Here is a 19,388-nt window from a genome sequence, read left to right as displayed (position 1 = left end):
TAATATTTAATTATTAGTAAAGGAGACAGTAATCTCCATATCATAGATTATTACAAAAATACATAGACAATACTAATTATGTGCAGAAAGAAAAAGAAAGTTCAATTAGAAATTATTTTAATTGCTTTGAAACGATTGATTTGCTTTGAAGGTAACTTATTTTATTTGCTTTGAATATTACATAATAAAATAAAAAAAAAAACAAACGTGTTCATCTTGTTCATATTCCTTCAAACAACCCTGAAGTAAATTTCTTTATAACCGACTTTTATTTCAATAAATTCAATAAATCATTTTGTTAAATAGGTGTTCAACATCTTCAACAAGTTTTTGTAACAAGCACGATAATATCTCGATTTGTCACACCTTGTCTTCCAGCGGGGGAATCAAACTCGCGACGAGTTTGATTCCCCCATAATGCAAACTTCTATTCAGAAATAATATATTTGTATAATTCAGGGAGTAAAAGAGAGCTCAACTGACTACTACCCTCCCCCCGCAACACCGGAGGAATTATGTGCTGCCAACCTTTTACAAAAGAATATGCTCTATTCTTGAAGGTTGCTATCTTGTATTAGTATATATGTATTTATATACGAAAACAAGTATTTCTATCAGTTGTTTAGTATATATACTATAGATATAGTACAAGTACAAGTAGATTGCAAGTAAATAACGCTGTGTAATAAGTCCGAGGATGTTTATTTTTTCTTTGTGAACGTTGGCATTCGTCTCTCCAAAGCTACACAATATCCGTCGGCGTCCTTCATCATAATATCTATCTTGACTCGAATGTGAGGAATAGTAGTAGGCTCCTGCTCTCCCACCACCTTGTAAGATCTGAGGATGGTCGACAACGCGGTCTTCATAGACATGAGGGCATATTGATATCCTGAGAACAAAAATATTTGTAACATAAAGATTTTATTCCAAAAATTAATAGTGAATAAAACCATGATCAACACGAGAACAAACTTGTCATAGAATAATAAGAAAATCCTCCGAAATATTAAAGAATCAGGGATACCATTGGGATTACATAATATTTTCTGATATCCAAGGTATATTTTGTGTTTTTACTAAGAGTAAGTTTAACTGGTCGACAAAGTACGCGTTATGCCACAGGCGTTCATAGGCTACGATAACTTGTTTGCCACCTCAGTGGTGTAAAAAATAAAAAAAAACCTGAAGTCAACTGCTGTATCTATTCATAGTTTTAGTCATGTTTATAGATGACGGTTACCGCTTTCCATTGCCTAAATGATCAGATTGTTTTTGATTTTAACATAAAAAAACCAGTCGAACGCAAGAACAATTATCAAAGTTATTAACAAAGGCGTCGTCATTCAATGTGATTCACATAATCGTCTTTCATTAATACTCAAAAAAAATACAGAAAAAATAAAAATGTTTATAGCTGTTTAATAAAACACAATGTAGTTGTAGTTTTGAGGTAACATTTTGTATTCTTATCTCTAGAATTACAATTTTAATTTGATATCTTAACAAAACGATTATAATATGGATCATCTAAATTAAACGAAAAGTGTTGATGCTTCAGAACGTACTCCAATATCGATACAATTTAAGACTTATGCAGACGTAAGTTAAATCTTGGCACACATTTACGTCTCATCATATTGGATACGTAGAATTGAGACTGGTGAAAAAGGAATTTCTATCATCAGACAAAATGTCTACAGTTTACATGAACTATAGCAAAGAATTCTGTAAATGTAATAGTATGAAATTGGCCCGGCTCCAATTTGTTACTATTTTTTTAATATTATATATATATAATATATAGTGTAATATATATAGATAATTTCAAGAATTAGTACGTACTTAGTTACCTTTTCATTAAGTTCTATTGAGACTGGCTATAGTAGCACCACAGTATAAGTAATAGTAGCACACTCTAAGATCCAACGTCTTTGCCAAGCCCCAAACTACTACATTACAGTTATACATTACAGGGATACATTACTCTATCTAGACATGTTCGTTGGACGACTTGTAGTACAGAGTTCATCAGACTATTGTAGAACAGATAATATAATAGATACTATGTGGAAGTGACAACTATTGTCTACAGTCAGTAAATTGATCTACATTGCATAGAATTAACATGACAGAAAATTATATAGTATGTGTATTATTTAAAGAGTTTATGCTGTCGTATTGGCTACAATGTAATATAAGGGAAATACCATAAAATAGTGATATTATTCACCTAAAGACCTATATGAATTATTGTTGCAGACTTGATACAATTATAAAAACAAGTTTTGTAATTGCAACAATTATGTAATCATAACGGCGATGTCGAAAGACTTATTATTTGTTTACTTATTAATATTCAACGACAGGCCAATGCACTTAGATCTGTCAGGGATATATTTACCATCATTATCATGTCAGTTATTTAACCTCCACGGCTGCCAGGATTTCACACTAGGTAACAAAGTAAACGTTGCGTGTATCTTATTAAAAAAAGGGTTACTATATTGTAATTTTTATTGAACGAAATTGTCACTCGAAAACATTTTCACCCTATCGGTGTTCAGTTCTTCGTGCTATGTGCCGTCTTATTACCACTTCACCTTCTTAATTAATTACTTTTAACATTTCATACTTTCTTCTGTCTCTAATATTTTATAGTAAATTAGCTACAACGCTTACATTATTATCCTATACATATTTTACTACTGATTGTAAGTCTCTCCTCATAACAGGTCCTCCAGACAACTGTGACAAGATAAAATGAGATAGGGACATCCGATATCTTACTCTTTTCCACGAACTCACTAGTGGTAGCTATTCCAATGATAGATTATTTTGTCACTTGTCTACAGGATTCCAAGTATTCATATATTAGCCTACTATTACAACAATGACTTGTCGTTTTAGTTTTAATTAGAATTTTCATTTTGTGTTGTACTAGTGTATAATCAGTACAATACAATACCTCTCTTGCCTACTACCAATACAAAAAAATCATATATGAATGTACTAATACTTAATTAAGTTATAAATCAGTTTATAGATATATGCAACAAGATTATTATTAGCTAAAAACATCAACTATCTTCATTTCAGTTAAAAAAAATATAAAATTCCCATTTCAGTGTAGTATTTTAACTATTAGCTCTTATTAGGTTAATCCGTAATTTACCTACTTTATGACGAGCGCACGCGTTTATTTATAAAATAAAAATAGTAAGAAAAAACTTTATTATATAGATTAGATACTATTTTTTTTTATTTATTTATGTACACTTTATTGCACCATTTATAAAATAGTAAACACATTAACTGTAATAAGAAATGATACAAAAGGTGGCCTTATCGCTAAGCAATCTTTTCATTGTATATTTTAACTAACGTAAAAAATGTTACAAATATTTTTGAAATATTATTAATAATGCACTAAGTATTTGCGAGCCAAATAAAAAGCTAAGACATGTAACCTCGAGGTACAATTACCCCGAATGGTACACGTGCTGAATGAATTCGCGACATAAAATGTAATGCACAATAGGTAAAAGGCGAGCAAATTGCGAAACGATTACATAGCATTCCTAGGTGTAAGGTACGAATGAAAACTATGTTTTAAATAGCTCATACACAGTATGAGGATCAAGTATAAAAATAATTAATAGAGGATCGGAGCGTTTTGAAATTATATAAAATAAAATCAAAATATAAAAAACAAAAATTTTGTAAAAATGGGGTGAGTCAAGAAGAGAAACAATGTGTACAAAACTCGTAGAATTCTTTCAATTATTTTAAAGTACCGTGCCGGTAGAAGTCAACTTAAACAAAGCAGTAGTCGAGATGTGAAATGCAAATGGTTCAGCGAGAATACACATTGACAACGTATAGCTGGCTGACGTGGATCAAACACTCACAAAACTAAAGTCGAAATGGTTTGTCGAACTAAAAGTATTCTAGATTATATTTTTAAAGACTGCTACACATCTATAACCTGTGCTTAGAGGATGAAGTTTTTTCCGGAAAAGTGAAAAATAACAAGTATAGACCACCAGTTCCGAAGGAAATGTTACCAAAACAGATCAATTCAATACATCACTAGTTTGTAATAGTATTTTACAGACACTCACCTGGACAATTTCTCGGTCCACTGCTGAAAGGCATGTAGCTACAAGTGTGCGCAAGATTAAACCGCTCCGGAAGAAATCTATCGGGGTCGAAGTGCTCCGCATCTGGACCCCAATAGTGGGGATCGCGATGGACTCCCCAGATAGAGACGCCGACACCCGAACCAGCAGGAAGGACTCGACCTGAGGCTGAAATGATAAAAAAAAGTACATTATTTATACTACACATACGATATTATTAGAATCGGGAGTTTGAATCTGGCATACACGAAAAACGTTGTATAAATTTTTATTTCCATCTAACAATCTGGTAATGGGAATTACTAAATACAAACCTAATTAATGGTAGTAGGCTCACTTTTTACCACATAACTTTCTAGTATGCACGGCAAAATATTGATATGACGAGAGTTTCATTCGTCATAAAAATCGACAAATACAATTGACTCTAGTATTGATCATAATCGTGAACATATTTATTCCTTTTATTTATACTATAAATTTATAAATAATAAATTTGTATATAAGAATATCATCATTATTTAAATCATTTTCTAATGATCCCTGGTTGCATAATTACGTACCTTTGTACAAGATTATGTCCTAGAGAAATTTAAAAGATGGTTTTATACAGTACGCATTTTGTAGTCTAAACCGGTATTTATACTCGTATATTCATGAAAAAAATCATCTATAGTTACTTTTCTATTTGACAAATTATTTGTAAAATATAATTATAAAATAGAAATAGTAAGAAAAAAATCTTTATTGTATAGATTACACACCATTGTTTATTTTAAATAATGTAAAAGAAAGTTAAATAAATCTTTTATAATATTATTAATAATACAATAAGTAATTGCGAGCCAACCTATTATTTTATTTAACATTTTTATCATTTGTTCCTTACATTATCCACGTTTTACCCGCGCACACACAGCGCAATAACAAGATACAATTGTGTTCTACCATAAGATTTAATTTTTGTAGTACTATTTAAAAATATATATTCAATACGCTAATTGGTATTTTAATCAGTAATTTCATAAAACAATTATTTCTGAAAGCATATTATAAATATGAAGTTTAAATGTTGCTTCAATTTGAAATTGCTTCAATACGATAAAAAATCTGCAGTTGGAAAATTAATCACGGAGCAAGTGCAACTCATGCATGAATCCTCTTTGCTTTAATTTTCGGTAAGAAGTTACTACACAAAAACCTTTCCAATCCAATTTCACTTAATACAATAAAATCCTAATTGGACCATCTATGTTATTTTAATAAAGCTAATATAATATAATTTTTGTGGATATATATGATAGTAAATATAAACAAAGGGGATAGAATAAGTCTAGCATCAGTAACTTAAAAAGGTAGCAGGTAACAAAAGTACAACTTACTCAACTACATTACAACTACATAAAATCTTTTTTAATATCTTCAATACTATTTCATTAGAAACATATTGCACGACACTTTTTAGATAATCCTTACTGATATTATAAATACGAAAGTTATAAGAAATATTTATTTGTTTAGTACCTTTTAATGCTTTAACTACCCAATTGGCATAAAGTTTTGCCTTATATGTTGCAAGCATAACTACATTTTATCCTGATATATACTTTACTTTTCCATTTTATCCCGGTCAATCACTCACACACACACAACTAGTGTTATTATCGTGTGTACAACTAGTATTGAATGGGTTAGTTGTAAATGTTTATCATCATTTTCACGTTCATAGTTAATATTGAGAAAGATAAAATTAATTTTAATGTATGTCGTAAGGGAATGCCCTTAAGCAAATGTCATGGGATGTATGCTGATTAATTAATTCATTAAAGGGTTTGATAACTTTCATGGTCCACACCATTCACATAAAACCAACAAGGTTAAGCATGTCAGTCATGCTTTGTTTATTAATTTCGATACAATTGGTACATGCATTATTAGGTATACTTATCTAATAATACGAGTTTTGTGTTCAATGTTAATTCTTTATTTTTGTTCTACAACTTTTGTAGCATGCAGTTCAACGATTTATGCATAATCATGTTTAGGGTCTTATGGCGTAATGACGTTTTGCATTTTATGTGATATTAACGTTTGCGTTCTTGTAACTTTGAAATTGTAACCTTATCAGATATTTTACTGCGTCAAATAATTTTTGATTATTTTTAGTATTCACTTTTCTTATAATTTATTATCTATTCTTTGATTTCTGCAGCAGACTGTACAAACAAAACCATTACACAAGCAAACATTTATATAAAGATACTGTCCTTTACACTTCAAATATTTACGACCTTTTCCATCTACATTTCAATAAATAATTTTATCATATCGTTTCTAGAAATTATGCTATCTTCTGGCGGCTATAAATAAAAGGAGCAAGAGAAATCTGATAAAAGTGTTTCTGTAAACAATCGTTATATATGTAACGAAATATTACAATAATATTACTGTTATTGTTGTCTCTTTTAATCTTTTTTAATACCTTTGTTCTTTTTAATACAACATATTCATATTACCTTCGGGAAGGATTCAAATTTCGCGAGGTTGATATCCACCTGAGATGCAGTAATGACTTCTTTTTGGATTTGCCTTATTTTAATATACAAAGCTATATACCAAGTCATTCACTGTACATGATGAACGTCTATGGAACTCACTTCCTAATATTTTGAAGATGGCACAATCATTAAAATCATTTAAATATACAATTATAAAATCCTTTAAGTATAGTTTTAATATACGAGTACAATGGCGATAAAAGATTCACAATTAAAGATTTATCTTTTATCGTGTCTAATGTAAATTATGTACAATTAACCATTTTTCAGCAACAACATAATTAAACAAACATCTCAGGCGCTACTTGCCATGGAATATTTAGAAACAATATTTACAAACAAGCATACAGCATCATTTGATATTTTTACGTAACTTAACAGAACAAATATTATATTTGAACTTATTACAGCTGATTTTTTTTTATTTCATAATAATGAACAGTTATAATATGATAGTAATATTGTAATAGTTCATGAATTTGTGAGGACTCTTACGATCCCGGTACAAGTAACCATAAACCATGTGTAGTCGATATGACTGTAGGAGTCTACGGTTTCCTTTTGTATATTTTCATACCTATTACATAATTTTGAATATGAACATGATCAAGATAGACATATCAGATCTTTATTGTGATTTCAGTCATTAAGTGTCCACTGCTGAACATAGGCTTCCCCTACAAAGGGGACTTTTACCAGTAGTTGCTACACTTGGCAGACAGGCTGGCAAACCGCAGTTAGGCTTTAGTGATGTTTTAAGAGGAATGCTGCTGCCCATCCCTCAACCATTAAGCCCTTTAGTTGCCTCTTACGACACCAACGAAAAAGGAAAGGTTGACCCATTGTATGTTGGTACCACACGGAAAACATATATAACTTAAAAATATATAATAACAAAGGTCAAATAAAACTGATCATCTATTGAAGTCAAATTTATACCAATAGTTTAATTTGTATCTATAAATAAAGAAATAATAATAGTTATTTCAAAGTGTTCATTAACTTACGTAAAGCGATGTCATTCAGCACTTTTCTTATAACAAAGGGTACAGGTAGAAAAAGTCGAAGTGTTTCCTTAACAACTCTTTCTAAATATTTTAATTTGGGTAAATCTTCTTTGATCACAGGACGATTGGAGTCGCCAAATACTTTACACAACCTGGTAAATAATATATAAATAAATATAAAATTTCTATGACACTTTATAAAAACCGGCATTAAACATACCCCAGTATGTACTGGACTGAGATGAAGTCGCATGTAAAAGCTATTTTAAATTAATTAATCTTTTATTTCATACTTATAACAGACCTAAATGAAAATACTCACTCTTGATAAACTTTCTCTTGTACGTCAGGGTATTTGGCCAGAAGCTTGAAGACATATCCAATAGCAACCGCTGATGTGTCGGTCCCCGCTATAGTTAATGTAAGAACTTCTTCCCTGAGCTCTATGTCAGTGTAACCGCCGCCAGTGTTGCCGCCAGAAAGTGTCACTAATAAATCGAGGAACGATTGCATTTTGTATTGCCCTAAATCTGTAAAATAAGATTGTATTCCACAAAAATACCAACTTCAACTGTGGTAAAACCAATAATTTTAATTTCAAAATTAAACTACTCAGGCAATTTTTATATATCTTTATATACGAATTAAGAAGAAGATTTATAAATCTTTTTGATGTACTTTTTGCCGATAAAAATTAAATCGTCTGCTATAACATACAAGCTACACAGAGAGAAGAGAGTTGTTAATGATCAAGACTAACTGACCTGAGTTCATCCTCACCATTCATCACTGATACCCCGCCAACGTATACCGATAGCGCAGGCAGGGTTACCGTTCAATTAAAAACAACCTTCACAAGTACGCAGGTGTAGGTCCAAATAGCTTAGGTTCACTTTTAATCATTAAATCCTTCTCTCCAATCTCAGTATACTATCTGTTTGAATATGTCAACTATTGAAAAATTTACTGGGCCATAAGACTGTCCCCTGATGTCCAATAGTACTACAAACTAGAATTCGATTATTGACTGAATATTTCGATTTGTCACTAATTTCATTTAAATAATGTATCTATTTTAAATAATTTCAACAAAATTTTGTTACCTTTTCATTAAGTTTTATTGGAACACATTATAAAAACTAATGTATATACCATATATAAACATAGGCCTCCCCACGAGTAAAAACTATTTACCATATACTTACCATATACTTTATCTGTCTCAGGTTTAGACTTACTTTCAGTCTTCATATCAGCCCGTTTCATCTTTATTACCTAAAAGCAAAATGACAACAATTCTTTACTATATTTCAATAAAAACGTTTGCATGTCCAAGATACAATAATTGACTAAGAAATATGCGGCCTATCTCCTTCTTTATCTCAGTGATTACGTGTATACCAAATTGCATGATAATAAATGAGCCATTAACATTCTTGGAAGCATGTGTTTGCTCAGGATAGCATAATCACATTCTCGTAATATTATTATTAAAAAAGTCATTGCACATCACCACGCAATCAATATGTTTTTAAGCTTTCTGAAAACCTCAGAATCTTAGCACTCGACGACACGGTACGTATATGACGTGCTTTATACAGGTATTTTTTTTTCTAAACTTAATTAATGTTCAACTTACCTTATCAACGAATTCATGCATTTCATTTAAACACTTTTGATGCTCGATATACTGTGGGAACAGTTTAAATAACCATTCAGGCTGAAGCCACAAGTGGAATATTCTTTTACACACCAAATTTAATATGCGATTCAAACAAATCAAAAATGGAGAATCTGGATTTTCCTGAGCATTCATTTTAACACCCATCGCCGTTTCTTAAATACAATAATAATTCAAATGAATAAATATTTAATATAAATAATAAAGAAATTACTTTATTATTTATATTACTTTAGTTATATATATATATATATATATATATATATATATATATATATATATATATATATATATATATATATATATATATATATATATATATATATATATATATATATATATCACAGACTTAAACAACGAGCCATAATTTCTCTGAAAAATAAATAATGTAGAGTACATTATTTATTACAAACAAAAATAAAATCTATGTCAATATGTTCAGCTTAGCTATCGCCGTCATATAAAAAAAATATCTCTCAACGAGGAGAAAACGGCGAGATTAATAATAAGGACTTGTAGTATCTTCAGCTAGATCGACATTACGCGGTCCCGCAAGAAACCATCTTGATTAATACCTAATAAATTTGTCACGATGAACCATCTGATCAGACGTTGAGACAACACCAATGTGGGATGGTGATCATCTCTCATTGGTGCCACATGACATGCAATATTATTAATATATAAATATTGTATTCCAATAATAATTTTGTGACTTAAAAAAATTAAGGTGAACGTGATAACAACACACCTTCTAGACTATGCAATTAAAAAATATCTTACCACAAACTGAATCAAGGGTGTAGGTGCTTACAAAAGGCCATAAACTAAATGGACCTTTGTCGACTTGCTTTTCCAGCTGTTTGGTCAATTTGACACTCTGTTCTGAAAACACATCCACGAAGCTCTCCACAATCTTTGGACTAAAAGCTGGCACCAAGACTTTGCGTCGTTTTCTCCAAATCGACACTGTCCGGAAAAGAAATTAAATTGAAGACACTTTTATCAATATTAAATATTATTTCAAAATACATATAATAAAATCAATAATAAGTGAATATTTTAAATAAGTTATCATTTTAATTGAATATTTTCATCAATTAGCGACAAAAGCAATTATCTTTTTATAGTAATAATAATAGTAAGAAAATAAGTTCTCAATTTAACTGTTTTTTTTTTTATGTTACGCAGTATCTTTACAAATTCAAAACTAAAATTGTTGATTATTTTTGCATTTAACCGTAATTACTTATCCCATAAAAATTTTGTCACATACTCTGTTTCTATTTTTCAAAAACTTAATTTGTCATAATGCAAATGTGTATTTCACATACACATTTGCTTTATAATATTTTTTTTATAATATCATCATCATATCAGCCATTAACTGTCCACTGCTGAACAAGGACCTCCCACATAAGGGGTTGTTGACGGTAGGCACTTGTAAACGAGTTGGCAACCACACTTAAGCTTTTGGTAACGTTTTAAGAGGGACGCTGCTGCCCAGCCCTCAACCAATAAGTTCCCTTAGTCGCCTCTTACAACACCCAAAATATTATATTGTATGCGGGAACCACACACATCAATTTATAATATATAATTTATTTGTTGGTACATTTTATTCGTTATTATCGTCCTTACCTGGAGCAAATACAGTTCCATTCCCAATTATCTTTCTGATAAAACGGTGTAAATCATCTTTCTCTAAACAAGTTTTCATCAAAACATCCAAGTCCAATGGATTTACCACCACTAACAAAATAATATCAAATTTATCAGTTATAAATATATAAAAAAAAATAACAGAAACAAGTAAAATAAAAAAAAGTAACATCCAGTATTCACACAAAAAAAAACTATCAAATAAAAAAAATTGAAATCAAAATATCTCCCAAAATAACAAACAATATTGTAGAATATTTTTTATTTCTTTGCTTAAAATTTAATGCATTTCATTACAGTTTGTATCTCAGCCCTTAACTGTCCACTGCTGAACATAAGTTGCCACGTTTGGCGAGCGGATTAGCAACCGCAGTTAGATATTTTAAAAGAGACGCTGCTGCCCATAAGCTCTCTCAGTTGTCTCTTACAACACCCACGAGAAAGGAAGGGGTCCATTACAGTTATCGGACACTAAATCAAATGAATATTACTTACCTTTATAAGCTGTATTAGTTTATCATTTTATAATAGTTTCTTCTTCTGGTTTGTTCAACTTCATTTATAACAATGAATTTATAATCAACTTTATTTATAACAATGAATAAACTCACCAAAGTAAAGTATATGACCCAACCAGACTTTTATCATTCCATCATTATCCATTGCCTCGTAACTGATCTTCTGTAACGATGCCATTATATCTACAAAGAAAATAATTTATTGTTTTATCACAAAATATTCTTACCTTAAGACTAGAGGGAGACTTTGTACAAGTCGATTGCTTGAACATCTCTGTCCCATGCATGGCTGTGTTTCGATTTGAAGGATGGAATATGGCAGTGAATTTACAGGATACTTGAATCATTAGGAATGACAATGCATGGGGGTATCATGGGCGAAACAGTATATTCTGCTCTCTCCATGATACTGCTCATATCTATAGGCGACGATTACCACTTCCCTTCAGGTGGGTCGTCAGCTTGTTTGTCATTCTAAGTTGCATAAAAAAAAACAATTTTTTTTATTACAAGATGCGCTTCATCTTACGTCACCTAATGGTAAGTAATGATAAGATCTAGCACGCGCACTTACCTAGAAGATACTTGTTTACCATCGACTTGAAGAATCCAGATTGTATTTCCCCGGAAATACAGAAGCAGAAAGTGTATTCCATTCGTTAGCAGTTCGTATTAAATATTATAAAAGGCAAAACTAATAATAAACTTTTTATTGCGCACAGTAGAAATTTATACAAGGAGTATTTATACAGAATGTGCATATACAAAAGGCGGCCTTATCTCTAGAAGCAATCTCTTAAGCAGACAAACTAATTATAACAAGGTCAATAAAAGCAACATGTCATTAAATGTATACATACCTAATTAAATCAAGTTCAACAACAAGTACTCCTAAAATTTTAGTTTTATTTGTTTCATCATCCCCACATCAGTCGTTATCTGTCCCTATTTAATATAGGCCTCCTTCAGTGTTTAGAGATACTAAACAAAAATGAAGGTAAAAGGTAAGTGGTAGTAATGAAATCATATAGCTAATAGTATTAGCCGAGTAGTCCCGGCATAGAATTGGCCACCCCTTCTTTTCCTATGGATGTAGAACGCGCCTAAGAGAACTTAATAGTGGAGGGAGGAATCTCTAAAAGTCTAACTGCGGTTGCTAACCCGCCTGCCAAGTGTAACAACCACTGGCGAAACTTCCCTTATGGGGAAGACTTATGTTCAGTAGTAGATCGTTAACGACAGAAATTATGAATGAAATCGTATAGATGGCATAGGCAATACCGAAATCTTCTATGTCACTTTAAATTTCTCCCAATTCTTTAATAATGTTAAACATCATCATCATCTTTTAAATAACACCTAATCATTTGTACGTCGGCGTTTTATATGAAAAACTTTTATCCATGTTCACAAAATGATATTCAACTTGGTGTATTAGTTTTCTACATAATGCGAAAACAAACATACAGACAGACAAAAATCTACTCACCTGATGGAAAACGATGACATGATCTAAAATGAAGCTAGCGAGCCCACGAATAAAGACCTTATTAGTTACTCTGTGTTATAAAATATAACCGTGTGTGTCCGTGTTATCAAAAATTTGACTAATGCAAAAACGTTAACCAAACTTAAAATCAGACTGTGTTTTATTTATTTAATAATTTATTCCAATTACGGGATAGCTACACCTTAACATTTCATTGTATGAAGTGATGTGTAGAAAAATCCTAGATCATTTTATATTGTACACAACATCCGAAAAAGCAGTATTCAATTTGGTTTATTACCTCATAACTCCGACATTAATAAACCGATTTAAAGAATTTCTTTTTTATTTAAAAGGATTGATCAAATAGAAATCTCATGAAAACCGTTTCAGTAGCTTGACTTTTAATTAAAAATAACTGATTAATAATTATAGTTATGCCTTTTTCATTATGCAGATTGGTTACGATTGATTTGGTGTTTTTATTTTTGGAGCAAAATCTTATTACAAATTGAATACATTTAGACTATAACGTGAAGTAATGTTTACACAGCTGTGTTATAATATACCCTACCAATATTATAAATGTTTGTAAATATATTTATATATTTATTTCTTGATCACACTTAAATGGCTCAACAGATTTGAACCCAATTTAGTACACCTATAAATGATATCCTAACTTAACACAAAGAATAGTTTCTTAGTGACATCAAAGAAATTTGATACGGAGAAGAATCTTAACACCTGTCTGTAAACCATCCTGTATTAACACATATAAAACTTTTACTCTAATTCACCTAGTTATAACCGTAAAATACAGCTACTTTAAAATACTTACCCTCGGTGCTTCCAGACAGCGTGTGCGCTACACCTATCATCGGCCACTCGTTTGTGGGCGCCGGGATCATTGAAGCTAATTTGTACAAATTCCATCTTCTATACTTGTACACCACCGTCCACACCACCAATACTCCAGCAATCAAATACAACAGCATTTTAACATATACAAACGTCTGTGACCACAATTAAAACAATATAAATGTAATGCACCTATTGCGTTAGCGTATACGCGGCGGTGTAATTATAATTTGTTCGCTCGAGTCTTTTAAAGTCGACAACTGAAGTGTAGGTAAACTCAGTGTCAATATCGGTGACTCGGGGTCAATGAGATCATGGCGATAATGTAACAATGCAACCTTCAGGATATATGGATAAGTAAAGCAAATAATTTTGTCGCACTTCATACCTTTTTAATGCACTTAATCTTAGCAATAAAATATTTATTGAAAAATTTAAAACGAATACATGACTTTCCCAACACAAATTTTCTTTTTAAATGCCGACTCAAACAAACAAATAAGAACTTACAAGTTTAATAAATGTATCTGTGTATTTACGTGACAGCGTAGTTCCTAATCGAAAGCTTCTCCTCCTGTCCTATCCTTATGACTGTGGAATCTGTCTTGCTGAATATACAGACATCTATAGACTATCATAAGAAGCTGTCCTAATCTACTAGTATCCAGTCTTTACAACACATTTGAGACCGTCGTGTTGGTAATCCAAAAATTTTATTAAATAACAATGTTTTTATGTTTTTCTCCCATTTATGGCAGCTCTGTGCCACGATCTCTTTTCCTCTCTTCGTATATACTATAAGCATCGAATATACGCTGTCATTATTTGGTATTTTTATAAATATATAGCGCCAAATATACAGCCCACTATCCACGACTTTTTCTACACATCCGTTCATTTAATAGTGGATCGTTTACATTGCATTTAACATAGTTAAATACTTTTAATAAATTTTAATACAGTCAAAATTCTTTTAATAGCTTACTGTATTTTGTATTATCTAAGCCCATAATCTTATCCACTATTTATTTAAATATAGTATAATGCAATAAACAAAATAATCGTAGTGCCAATGTACTACTTAATCATCGCCTAGTTCAATAGGTTAACTATAGTAAATGTAACTAATGAAGTCATGCATGGCCGTAGCTGGGAGAGGAGCAGCAGACCTTTAAATAAAAGTTCTCATATAAACTAAGAATTTTTGAAAACATGGTAAAATGACATGAAATATCAGGAAAATTACAGATTTAAATCGAAAATATTTTTACTTTTTTTTCTACATTTAATTGAAAATATTAATTGATATTAGTTGCGACAATTTTGTGATTAACCTGCAGAAATATTTATATTGAATTTAAATGCAATTTTTATAATAATAAATAGATATTGAAACAATATATTAGTTTTATTTTGTTACAAAAAGACATAACAACTATTTTTAAAATACATCTTGACGATTTAAGATTGTGGGTCATGTTTACTAGTAATTTGTACCGTGGTAAAAGTACGCGCTAGCCCTTTGGTCACCAGATATATCGATCAAGCTGTCGAATATCTGTCAAAAAGACAGAGTGATGTTATATCCCCAAAACTCTTCACAGCTGCATTGGAAAATATTATCAAACTCTTGATCTGCATAAGATATAGTATGAACATTAATAGCGAATACATCACTCATCTTTGATTTGCCGATGACATAGTAATCATAGCGGAATCCCTGGAAGAGGGGGGAAAGGGATTGTTAGCAATGGAAACTGAGAATCCTATTGCTAGCAATATACCCAACCAGGTCGACCTCCTCGCAGTTCTCCCTGGAAACTATCATGGTTGATTCCTGATGAATTCATCATGATGGGCTAACTGGCCTGTTTTTATTCTCATCTATCACCCTTCACTGGTGCTCCGCCAGCGTATCCCGTTAGCGCAGGCAGGGTTACCATACCATTTTTACCTAGCACAAAAATCCCTGGAAGATCTGAATACTATGCTTAATAACCTTAGTAGTATCTCTCAACAGGTAGACTTAAGATAAACATGGACAAGACTAAAATCATGTCTAAAGTCCATGTCACACCTATACTAGTTACGATTGAGAACACTACGTTCGAAGATACCGACAAGTATGTATACTTGGGACAAGTTATCCGAATAGGTAAGTCCAACTCGACCGAAAGGTAAACCGACGAATCCAATTCGGCTGGGCAGCATTCGATAAATCTTTCATCCAAAATATCTCAAAGTTTGAAGACATGCTGTTGACAGTGATAACTACACGATTACCCGTATGCAAAAGCTTCAAGTTACTCAACGGGCTATGGAAAGGGCTATGCTTCAAGAAACGAATCCGCAAAAGAATGAAAATAACCGTAATAGCTCTAAGGATAAGCAAGCTGAAGTAGCAATGGGCTAGTCACATAGCTCAAAGAACCGACAACCGACGGGGAAGAAAGATTCTTGAGTGGCAACCTCTTATGAGCAATTTAGAACGACTACCCACTAGATGAAGTAATGACCTTAAATACATTGCAGGGAGACAGTGGATGCAGGCGGCTCAGAACAGTTCCTTATAGCGATCTATGGGGGAGGCCTATGTACAGCAGTGGTCAGATAATGAAATGTTGATGATACGGATGACAGTACAGGGGATGCATAATATACCGGTCTTGCAAACAACACACGGGTACATACCAATAAGTGCCGGAATAGACTTGTGTCTAAAATCAAAACTTCACTCTATCAAGTTTTAATATGGGGCGAACACAATCTTGTCCAATTCAACCCTAAGAAGACATAACTCTGATCGTTTACCATAAAAAAGATGCTATTTGTCTAATCTTTTCATTTTTAAGGCACTTCCCTTGATAATAAATCGAGTTTAGAAGTTCTTGGCGTTGATATATCACGTCCAGTTTGCGGACATCTGGAGAAAAACATAAATAAAACTTTTTTTAATGAATGATAATGGAATGGTATTTCACCCAGAACACCGCTTGAAATCGTATACACCTTAAGCGAAGGAATGTTCTCATTATGGGTGAGTGAAATGAAGGATATATAGGATGAAGTAAGTCAGTTAGCCCATCATGAAGAATTCAACAAGAATTGTTCACGATGGTTTCCAGGGGGAACCACGTGGAGGTCACCTAATAAGCATATTGCTAGGGGGCTGTCAAACACCATTGCTAACAATCCCTTTTCCCCCATCCATAAATAAGACTTAGATAATTTAGCTCCTCGTCCCTTTCGATTTAATTTAAAAGAAGGTCTAGCCATGTTAATACCAACAGATTTGAAAGAAAAATCTTGCATAAAATAAATTCTTTAGGTATGTCACACGTTTTTGACAATAATGATTTTTCCTAGAACCCGTCAACAACATATGCATTTACATACGGTTACTCGTGCTAGTAACCTATCCTTAATTGGCCAAACAGTTTATCTGATTGTTGCTAGAAGCAGTTGTGGGCCAACGTGCATGTTGCGAATGCGCTCTATTTTAAATATTAATTTGCTCCATTACTATTTATGGGAACATTGGATGTTTTTATTGTATGGATAGGTTGAAGCGTCTTTGCGTACTCACACTCCCATTCGTATTAAATTATCCTTATCAAGAATTAGTAACAATGACAGTATTTTTGACTTCGAATTTTCTAATTATCTTTGAATAATTTATTCAATGTTTTGTCGTGAATACAATGGAATTTATTAATAATAAACTCTGATATTCGATGATAAATACGTTTAAGTTTAGTTTACAATAATAGACTATACAATAATTATAAAAAAAAGGAAGCGCCTGCTTAAATAAGTTTAACACAAAGTTGCAAATTTGTTATTAACACCGAGTAAAATATGAAATTGTTTTCTCTGTTACATTCAGGTAAAGCACGTATACTATAATTTCACTACCATATCCCACCTTGCAAACCGAAACACAGCCATGCAAACACGACTGCTTCACGACAGAAACACAAATGCGACAGAGGTACCCAAGCAATCGAATTTTGTACAAAGTCTTCCTCTAGTACATTATGTTCATTTCATTGGGTTCCAATAAAACAAACAACCACTACTTCCCAATTTTAACAGTCTTTAGACAGAATAAATGGCTTCTGCTGCCCACTTATTACTTCCTATGCCACTGCATTAGAATAACTAGAAGAGAATTCTTTTAGAGATAAGTTCACCTTTGCTTACATTATTTCTAATTTATCATTTATTATTATTACTATATGTTTACAATAAATAATATTTAATTATTGGCAAATGGGACAGTAATCCCCACCGATTATTATGAAAGTACATAGACAATACTTATTATGTGTCGAATGAAAAAGAAAGTCCAATTAGAACTTTGTACATAATTTATTTTATTTGCTTAGAATATTATATAATAAAAAATAAAAAGTAGTTGCTCATCTGGTCTTTATCCATTTAAACAACCCCAAAGTAATTTTCTTAATAACAGACCGTTTTACTTCATTAAATTATACTTAATAATAATATTGTAACACTAACGCGCATTTTGTTAGTGTTTGCACACACCTGGAAGATAAGGTTATATTCCAGGGGTCGCGAGTTCGATTCCCCCACAGTACAAACATTTGTATTCATGAATATGTACATATAAGATTTTTATTATAACACAGGGGGCAACGAGCATGCGGCACAACTGACTACTGCCGCCCATGAGCACCCGCAAAACCAGAGGAATTGCGCGTATGCTGCCGGCCTTTTACAAAGGAATATGCTCTTTTCTTAAAGGTTACTATCTCGTATCGGTATAAAATATATACGTATTTACGAAATAAAGTATCTATAGTACAAGTTCAATTTAGTTTGTTACTAAATAACGCTAGTGTAATAAGTCCGGCGATATTTATTATTTTCTTGTGGATGTTGGCATTCGTCTCTCCAAAGCCACACAATATCCGTCAACGTCCTTCATCATAATATCTACTTTGACTCGAATGTGAGGAATAGTAGTAGGCTCCCGCTCCCCTACCACCTTGTAAGATCTGAGTATGGTCGACAACGCGGTCTTCATAGACATCAGGGCATATTGATATCCTGAAAACAAAAATATTTGTAACATAAAGATTTTATTCCAAAAATAAATAGTGAATAAAATCATGATCAACACGGGAACAAACTTGTCATAGAATAGTAAGATAATCCTCGGGAATATCAATAAATAATAATAATAATAATAACTTTATTGTAGCTATTATTAAATTTATTATTATTTTTTATTATTATTAAAAAAATATCAATAAATGAGGGATACCATTGGGATTATAGAATATTTTCCGATATCCATTGTATATTTTTGTCTTTTTACAACTGTGCCGCTGTCTCTATTCATGATCTTATTCATATTTATAGGTGGAGATCGCCGCTTTTCATTGGGTGGGGGATCAGTTAATTTATCATTTTGACATAAAAAAAAAAACAAATCGAATGC

General features: G+C 31.9%; 1 protein-coding gene across 2 annotated transcripts in view; it reads right to left on the bottom strand.

Moving 5' to 3' along the window:
• Positions 1-616: 616 nt before the first annotated feature.
• Positions 617-19,388, bottom strand: part of LOC113511559 (cytochrome P450 4d1-like) — a 28,547-nt gene continuing 9,775 nt past the window's right edge. Inside the window, exons 1-10 of one of the 2 annotated variants that reach the window (XM_026895187.3) lie at positions 13,899-16,816; positions 11,662-11,751; positions 11,030-11,140; positions 10,172-10,357; positions 9,347-9,543; positions 8,913-8,982; positions 8,030-8,237; positions 7,708-7,859; positions 4,125-4,310; positions 617-892 (exon numbers count right to left, since the gene is read on the bottom strand). In XM_026895187.3, coding sequence (XP_026750988.2) covers positions 702-892; positions 4,125-4,310; positions 7,708-7,859; positions 8,030-8,237; positions 8,913-8,982; positions 9,347-9,543; positions 10,172-10,357; positions 11,030-11,140; positions 11,662-11,751; positions 13,899-14,055 — 1,548 coding nt within the window. In that variant the 5' untranslated portion in view covers positions 14,056-16,816 and the 3' untranslated portion in view covers positions 617-701. Of the gene's footprint in view, positions 893-4,124; positions 4,311-7,707; positions 7,860-8,029; positions 8,238-8,912; positions 8,983-9,346; positions 9,544-10,171; positions 10,358-11,029; positions 11,141-11,661; positions 11,752-13,898; positions 16,817-19,388 lie in introns of those variants that run through there. The other variant, XM_052894852.1, reaches the window with a different exon arrangement.

Source organism: Galleria mellonella, unplaced genomic scaffold (assembly GCF_026898425.1).
Source record: "Galleria mellonella isolate WM207_F2 unplaced genomic scaffold, CSIRO_AGI_GalMel_v1 utg117, whole genome shotgun sequence".
Taxonomy (NCBI): Eukaryota; Metazoa; Arthropoda; class Insecta; order Lepidoptera; family Pyralidae; genus Galleria; species Galleria mellonella.
The sequence above is the reverse complement of the archived record's forward strand: the minus strand, read 5'-3'. Positions and strand labels throughout refer to the sequence as shown.